The sequence below is a fragment of the Vulpes vulpes genome, chromosome 8 (assembly GCF_048418805.1).
Source record: "Vulpes vulpes isolate BD-2025 chromosome 8, VulVul3, whole genome shotgun sequence".
In the NCBI taxonomy this organism is placed as follows: Eukaryota; Metazoa; Chordata; class Mammalia; order Carnivora; family Canidae; genus Vulpes; species Vulpes vulpes.
The window spans coordinates 20,454,347-20,462,983 of record NC_132787.1 but is presented as its reverse complement, the minus strand read 5'-3'; the positions used below and the strand labels follow the sequence as shown (position 1 = coordinate 20,462,983).

The 8,637-nt window shown below is 40.4% G+C and overlaps 1 protein-coding gene across 2 annotated transcripts; it reads left to right on the top strand.

The window, feature by feature from the left end:
• The first annotated feature begins 1,372 nt into the window (after positions 1–1,372).
• On the top strand, positions 1,373–8,203 carry MED21 (mediator complex subunit 21). Of its 2 annotated transcripts, none has more exons than XM_025995063.2 (4): positions 1,373–1,442; positions 5,814–5,928; positions 6,428–6,528; positions 7,727–8,203. In XM_025995063.2, the coding sequence occupies exons 1-4, from the start codon at positions 1,401–1,403 to the stop codon at positions 7,901–7,903; spliced, it is 435 nt and encodes a 144-aa protein (XP_025850848.1). In that variant the 5' UTR covers positions 1,373–1,400; the 3' UTR covers positions 7,904–8,203. The 2 variants fall into 2 exon arrangements, with proteins under 2 accessions (XP_025850848.1, XP_025850847.1); XM_025995062.2 differs by having other exon boundaries at positions 1,378–1,487.
• The last annotated feature ends 434 nt before the right edge of the window (positions 8,204–8,637 follow it).

The following is an 8,637-nucleotide window of genomic DNA, read 5'->3' as shown; positions in this document are numbered from 1 at the left end:
TAAGTCTATCCCAAGTCCACAAACCAGTCATTTGCTGGTTCCAGGCTTATTTCTTGTCACAGTATCCCCTAGCTATAACTTTCCTTAGATACCAAGTTCTGTTTTTTCTTTTCTTTTTTTATTTTTTTAAGTAGTCTCTACACATCCAACCTGGGCCTGCATGGAACATAGGACCGGGAGATCAAGTGCACATGCTCCACTCACTGAACCAGCCAGGTGCTCCAGATACCAAGTTCCTATTATCTTCCTTCACACTAAATCCTCAATAGGTCTCACGGCTAAGTATAAATTGCACACTTTATCTGTTTAAAAATTGTCCCCTCCCTTACCTACACATAAGGCTCATTTTCCAGGAACCTCCTCCACTCTCCTCTCCACCAACCTTCTTCTGTTCTTCCTCGCTGTCAGAGGAGCGAGATTTTTATTAGTTAACTGCATTCACACCTTACCTCTGAACTCCAGATGCCACTCTTCTGCTACTCACCTTTGCCTACAAAAACCTTCCTTTTCCAACCTTTTTTTTTTTTTTAAGATTTTATTTATTTATTAGAGAGAGGCAGAGACACAAGCAGAGGAAGAAGCAGGCTCCACGCAGGAAGCCCGACATAGGACTCGATCCCGGGTCTCCAGGGTCACGCCCTGGGCTGGAGGCGGCGCTAAGCCGCTGAGCCACCCAGGCTGCCCCCAACCATTTTCTTCTTACGCGGTCAATACAGCTCGATTTAGTGCTTAGTTGTTTTGGACGCTTTCCATCCCATGTGTGTCAGCTTCCCCAGCACACCCACATTCAGAATTAAAGCACGCACCCAGTCTTCACCTGGGTAGCCCATCACCCCCTCCACCCTCCACCCCCACCCCCCAAAAGGAGACACCCTAACACAGCCAAGATTGCCTGGTGAATTTTAATTTGGATTTGTTGAAGTTAAAATCGGGATCGCGACCCCCAAGTATTCTTGAGTTGGTTGCTGTGTATATATTTGGTGATCCACCTGGAAATCCAACGTAACGTAAGTATTCAAGGCAATATTTAAAAACGAATATGCACGGGAAAATGGGGAAAATCACTTTTAAAAATTGCAGCATCTAACCATCTCCGTAAAATTGTCTACCACCCGAAAACCTCGAGAACGAGTCTGCTAGACCCACAACGAAGGAACTCGGAACAACCCCCCGCCCCCCCCAAAGTCACTCAAAATAACCTCCGCTAGGCGCCTTCGCGGGCAGAGCCGGCCGCAATACAGCCTCGCCAAAGTCCCACCCCCGCTCTACTCGCCGGGCGTGGAGGGCCGCTGACTCCACCCCCTCCAAGAACGCTGGCCTGTGATTGGCTACGACGCGTCCTGAAGCTGCCCAATAGCGAGCGAGCAGCTGCTTTAGCCTCCGGAGCTTGCGGGAGGAACATGGCGGACCGGCTCACACAGCTGCAGGACGCGGTGAACTCGGTGAGCAATTTTGCTCTGTTGGTCTCTGTCTTCCCCTTTCTTAAGGTAAAACGGGGGGGGGGGGGGGCGCGGCAAAGGGCCCCGGGAAAAACACACGAAAGTGGGGAGCGGCCTGAGGCAGGGCTTCCGCAGACAGCGCTGGCGGCGGCGGGAGGCGGCGCGGCGTCCTGGGAGGTTTGAGGCCGGCCGCCGGCTTCGCGGAGAGCTGAGGGAGCGGCAGCCTCTTCACCGGAAAAGTAGGGGATCTCTCTGTCAGGACACTTAGGCGTCACGGCCCTGTCCTGTTCTCTGGGAACAGTTTTATTTTACTGCCAGTCGTACTTCTGGGCTCACGTCTCTTTCGGGGGTAAGGGGAAAAGCGGTAGAAGCTCCTTTTTTCCCTTATCAGTGTTAAGCCGCGAAGGAGAAACTGTGCTCCTGACGATTGGATATTTTTTTGTTAAATGTCAGGCGAGAGTATTCCTGCGTCAGGACTTTGCAGGTTGAGCCTGGAGTGATGGTGAGGTGAGAAATTCTGTTTCCTCTTCGTTGGTTCCCAGAGACAAAGGGTCTCGTTCCATCTCTTGGCGCTCCCTGGCATCAATCAGTTTGCGGGAAAACTGACATCTCTAGGAGAGTGAATCTTCTAATCCTTGCATATGTTCCCATTTATTTAAGTCTTTAATGTGTCGCAAAAAGTCTACTTTCTGTTAAGGGTCAGATCTTGTAAGCTGACCCCCTTACTTTGATCCTTATTATTTTTTCCTGTTATGCCTGACTGGAAAGTACATGCGAACCAGAGGATTCATGTGCTCATGACCATAAAGAGTTCAACAGTTTGCCATTAGTTATATTTCTCATTGTCAATCTGTTTTTTTTTTTTTTTAAGGTTTTATTTATTTATTCATGAGTAAGAGAAGTAGGCTCCATGCAGGGAGCCCGACGCGGGACTCGATCTGGGGTCCCCAGGATCACACCCTGGGCCCAAGGCGGCGCTAAACCGCTGAGCCACCCGGGCTGCCTGTCAATTTGTTTATAATTTGATACCCCAGGTCAAATGTCTGTAGAGAGAGAATATGTTGACTGGAAAATCGAAGTATCTGGTCCCTTGCCAGTTTTTTTCACACCGGAAGATAAGAAGTTAGGATTCTTGTTGCATCCATCTTGGTTCACTTCAAGTGAGGGGGGAATCGACTTGTGAAAAACTGATTTACTCCGGGCGGCCCCGGTGGTTTAGCGGTTTAGCGCCACCTTCAGCCCGGGGTGCGATCCTGGAGACCCAGGATCGAGTCCCACCTCAGGCTCCCTGCATGGAGTGGGCTTGTGTCTCTGCCCCTCTCTCTCTCTCTCATGAATAAATAGTCTTTAAAAAAAAATAAAAATAAAACTGACTTACTCCGTAAATAAAATAAGACCTTTTAGGACTGAGAGGGCTAGCCCCTAAAGGTTGATGAAGTCACTAAGATAAATTCTACTTTATGGTGACATGCGTGGGCTGCCAGCCAACTTCTGGGAGATATTCCTTTGAGGCTCTTCAGAATCAAATTGTAACGATGCTGCTGGGCAGAAATGTTATTTTAGGAGAAATGTTGCATATTCATGCATGTGTTGTAACCAGAGAGATAATAGGAGACAGTGAATATGGCCTTGACTCCAGGGTAAGCATGCTGATAATTGGATTTTGGAGAGAAATCTCTAGGTTAACTAGTGTGAATGCCTAATGTGTATGTAAGCACTCTCATGTTTACAGAAAAATACTCCTTGAGGAGTTTACAGTCTAATTGGAATGATGTCATATACTCAAGACATTTAAATAATTCAAAAGTAGGATTTGGTTAGGTGGTTATAATGAATCAAGCACCTTCAAATGTAAGTGCTGAGGTAAATTGGAATAGAGAGTGATATGAACTGAAGTAAAGGAAATCTTCTAAGCATTGATCTGAACTGTAATTATTTGTAAAATTATTAAAGTTATTTGTTTTACCCCCTGAGAACTCCATGAGGGCAGAAGCTGTGCCTTTGTTCATTGTTTCATTATAATGTTTATTACAATGCTTGTCATAGAGTTGATTTTTTTTAATATTTATTGAATAAATGGATCTTGAGAGAGCTTTTGAAGAACACAACAGATAGCCACTGTGTTGAATATTTATGCTTGTGTGTTTTCTTTATTCCTCAGAACAGTGGTGTAATGTGAAAATGTTCCCAGTTTAAAAATTAAAAACTGTACTCAGGTTACTAGAACCAGAATTGGAATCCACATTTGTATAGCTTCTAAGCACTTACTACTGTGCCATTACAAGGAGCAGAACGTGAGCAACACAGTATAGTCTGGAATGAATTTATCACTAGTTAGGTATATATGAAGGAATTAGTAGAAAATGAAGAAGTAGAGTTGACTTAGATTATCGAAAGCTTTGAAATAGCCTGAAGGGTTGGCGATTAATCTTAAAGGCCATGTTGGGGTGAGCTCAAACTTAAAAAAAAAATTTTTTTTAAAAGATTTATTTGAGGACAGCCCGGATGGCTCAGCGGTTTAGTGCCACCTTCAGCCCAGGGAGTGATCCTGGAGTTCTGGGATCTAGTCCTGCATTGGGCTCCCTGCATGAAGCCTGCTTCTCCCTCTGCCTGTGTCTCTGCCTCTCTCTCTCTCACTTCTCTGTGTATTCTCATGAATAAATAAAATCTTTTAAAAAAAAAAGTAAAGATTTATTTGAGAGAGAGAACACAGTGGGAGGGGCAAAGGGGGAGGGAGAGAATATTGAGCAGACTTCTTGCTGAGAGTGGAGCCCTACACAGGGCCTGATCTCATAACCCTGAGATCTCTACCTGAGCTGAAACCAGGAGTTGGACAATTAACCAGCTATACCACCCAAATGCCCCTGAGCTCAGGATTTTTAAGCAGGGTAAAATAAGTAGTGAACTAGAAAACTAGAAGGAGACTATTGTAACAATTCTGTTGTGAGATAATTGAACTCCTGCTGTTACAATGATGATAGAATGAAAAGAAAATAGAACTATTTGAAGATGAAAGGAGATTAAGAGTCTGAAGTTAGACTGGTTTATAACTAGGAGAGTCTCAGATTAGATATTAAAGGAAACAGTTGACTTTGAGTTCTGTCATTTAAAAAATGGCAGAGAAACTTAGTGGAAATAGTTACTGATTGGAAATAAGTGAGATTCAAAAGGTCAGGACTATTGAGGGAAGCTGGTGGAGAGGATAGGAGTTTTAACTTTGCCAACTGTAAGGAACTGGTATTCTCTTGTCTTCAAAACTGCTTAAGGAATACTGTTAGAGCACTGGGAGTTTACAGCTTGAGTCACAGAGGAAAACATTTCCAAGTACTTAAGGTAGAGGTTTTGTTTTTTTTTTTAATTGAGATATAATTGACAGAACATTAGTTTCAGGTGTACAACATAATGGTTCACTATTTGCATATATTGTGAAGTCACAATAAATCTAGTTAACATGTCACTGTACTGTAGTTATAAAGTTCATTTTTTTCTTTTGATGAGAACTTCTAAGGTAACTCTCTTAGCAATTTTAAAATATACAAACAGTATTAACCATAGTCACCATACTGTACGTTACATCCCCATGACTTAAGGGGATAGGAAGGTTTTTGACTCCCTTCACCCTTTTTGCCCACCATAAGCCCCACTTCACCTCTGATAACCAGGAGTCTATCCTTTGTATGTGAGCTCAGTTTTTGTTTAGATTACACATATAAGTGAAATCATGTAATATTTGTCTTTCTCTGACTTATTTCATTTAGCATAATGCCCGCAAGGTCTATTCTTGTTGCAATGGCAAGATTTCCCCCGTTTTTCTTCAATGGCTGAATGATGTGCCTGTGTGTGTGTACCACAGTTTCTTTTTTCATTCATGCATCATGGCCTTATAATTTCTTCAGGTGGAGTCTTTTCCCCACTATTTTTTTATAGTTGTAACTACTTTAGTCTCAAAAAAGGGATCAAATACTTTGTATATAAATTACATATTTTAAAATTTATCCTAAGGCCATACTTACATATTTGCCAGTCAGATTTGCTTTCTTCCACCGCTACCCCCCAAAAATCCCTACTTATGCTTGTAACAAGTGTTGGCATATATTTGTCTTATCATTCTGTTACCTTGGGAAGAAAACAAAGATTATCTTGTATTTCCTTTTAACTGTTTCAACTATGTTGATACCAAACCTAGTTTCCTTGCATGATTAAACATTTAATCATTGTTAATAATAACTAGCTAATTTTATCCCAGATTCTTCCTGTTTTATTTCCTTGCTTAGATATTGTTATTATAGAAACTTATTTTTGTTACTGTTACTGGTAAAATCTTTAAAACTGATCAGTCCTTTCTAACTCTGACACGTTTTCTTTGGCTTCAAGCTTGCAGATCAGTTTTGTAATGCCATTGGAGTGTTGCAGCAGTGTGGTCCTCCTGCTTCTTTCAGTAATATTCAGACAGCAATTAACAAAGATCAGCCAGCTAATCCTACAGAAGGTAAATAGATTTTCTTGGCTTCTCTTCATTTGACCCTTATAATCTTTATAATCTTTTAATATTAAATTTATTGAGAAATACAGCTTACTTATGTTTTGAGAATATTACTGTAAGTTTTGTTATAAAAGATGATTTCATTAGTCATTCTACATCTCGTAATTCTGTTCATGACAAAAAGCAGATTGTTATTCCTTTAGAGCTGACTACATGAATTTAGCAGAATTTCACTTGAGGGGCCTTAATAAGGAAGGCATTCCATTTACATATTCCTTTATTCAAATGACTGACATACTGTCCTAAAAAAACATGTGAAGAATCTACATGCTGTCCTAAAAAAACATGTGATAGGGTTGGTGTGTTAGAATTACATTTTCATCATTCAGAGCATAGTACAGGAAAAGTTTATGACCTTCTCTGGTTTCATTAGGTTCAAATTTAATTTCTACTTCTGAAAACTTGACATTTCCTAATATTCTAAATGAGTAATATCTTTCTTTAGAATATGCCCAGCTTTTTGCAGCACTAATTGCACGAACAGCAAAAGACATTGATGTTTTGATAGATTCATTACCCAGTGAAGAATCTACAGCTGCTTTACAGGTAAAAATCTCTTTTCCTTTGAGAAATTTGCTAGTAGAGTATTTTGATTAAAGGGTTTTTTTTTTTTTTTTAAGATTTTATTTATTTATTCATGAGAGTGTGTAACACTGAGAGAAAGAGAGGCAGAGACACAGGCAGAGGAAGAAGCAGGCTCCTTGCACGGAGCCCGACGTGGGACTCGATCCCCAGTCTCCAGTGTCATGCCCTGGGCTGAAGGTGGCACTAAACCACTGAGCCACCCAGGCTGCCCAGGAGATTTTTTTTTTAAGTTATCCCTACACTGAACCCATGAGGACTTGAACTCATGACCCCAAGATCCAAGAGTCACAACACTCCTCTGACTGAGCCAGTCATTGCCCCAAAGATTTAATACCTTTTGTTACAATATTCAAAGTTTCCTTAAGATTAAGTTTCATTTATTTATTTTTGAAAGATTTTATTTTTAAGTAATCTTTACATCCAACATGGGGACCAAACTCACAACCCCGAGATCAAGAGTCACATGCTCCGCTGACTGAGCCAGCCAGGCACCCCAAGATTAAGTTTTAAAATGGAAGTTTTGTTAATTGTAAACTATTGTAGTCTATTAAAGATCATGCTGAATATATATGGTTGTCCAATTTTGAGCTATAAGGAAACTTCTTAGTCTTCTCAGTTTGGCTCTTTTCCTAGCAAAGAATGAGAGGAGGGTGGCATTCTGGGTGTGGAGTCGAATAGTAGTGTCCAAAAGCAGTGTCACATCTAGAGTGTCACATCTAGACAGAGATCTCTAATTGAAAATTAATTCTTTTAAATAATTCATACAGGGAAAGCTCCTTAAAAGTTACCTGATTTTAGAGTTTCTTTTTTTTTTTTTTTAGATTTATTTATTTATTTATTCATGAGAGACAGAGAGAGAGAGAGAGAGAGGCAGAGACATAGGCAGAGGGAGAAGCAGGCTCCATGTAGGAAGCCCGATGTGGGACTCAATCCCTGGACTCCAGGATCACGCCCTGAGCCAAAGGCATATGATCAACTACTGAGCCACCCAGGCGTCCCCTGATTTTAGAATTTCTGACACTGAAAAATCTTTCATAATGGTTGCAGAATCATCCAGATTTAAAAATAAATACTTCTGCAGTTTTTTTTCTTCTCAACTCTTAACTAATCTCCAAGTTTTTCATTTCTCAAAAGATTTTTAAATTTGTATCTTACAAAGGCTGCTAGCTTGTATAAGCTGGAAGAAGAAAACCACGAAGCTGCTACATGTCTGGAGGATGTTGTTTACCGAGGGGACATGCTTCTGGAAAAGATACAAAGTGCACTTGCTGATATTGCACAGTCACAACTGAAGACAAGGAGTGGTACCCATAGCCAGTCTCTTCCAGACTCATAGTACCGGTATCTACTATGTGGGTGAGAAAAGAACTATTTCAGTGCCATTAAGAGTTCTGCATCAAATTTAGATGTAAGCCTTACCAACAGTTACAGAAACATTAAGCACTATGACACATGTTACCTTTTTAGCTATTTTTTAATAGTCTTCTATTTTCACTCTTGATAAATAAGCCTCTAAAATTGCGATTGAACCAGTTTTAAACCATCATATCATCAATTTTTTTATTATCGGAATGAAATTATTGAGGCAGATATTGCATTAATGGTTATATTATTATTAAACAGATGTACTTTAAAATTCTGTTGTGACATTTCTATTTTTATTTTTATCAAATTTCTACAGTCTTTTTTGCAAATCAAATATCCCTCAAGCCAAAGGAGAAATGGTAAATGTAGAGATATGGGACATTTCAATATAGATTGATACCCTTCTGCCTCTTCAGAGGTGACATTATATAAATTTGGAGTTTGAGCAAGGAGGGTTTCTGAAACCATATTGCTTTTAAGAAACTTAGGGTTAGTGTAGTTCGGTGAGAGATTAGATCACTTTTATGGAAACATTCCTCTTTTTCCAGAACCTCATACCCATTTTGTTTCATCTCCCATATGTGTTTCTACTGAGAAAAGCCTCAGGAGACAGAACAAGTTACAATATGATCGTCTTTCCTATCATAGAATTGCAATGCTATTATGAGAGGATTTTTCTTCATCCTGAACTATCCTTTCACATAT

Bases quoted from the DNA above. Each gene is read 5' to 3' on its own strand.
- MED21 (XM_025995062.2), top strand. From the start codon at position 1,401: ATGGCGGACCGGCTCACACAGCTGCAGGACGCGGTGAACTCGGTGAGC. The intron at 5,929-6,427 runs GTAAATAGATTT...ATCTTTCTTTAG, and splicing joins GCCAGCTAATCCTACAGAAG to AATATGCCCAGCTTTTTGCA. The intron at 6,529-7,726 runs GTAAAAATCTCT...TATCTTACAAAG, and splicing joins AATCTACAGCTGCTTTACAG to GCTGCTAGCTTGTATAAGCT.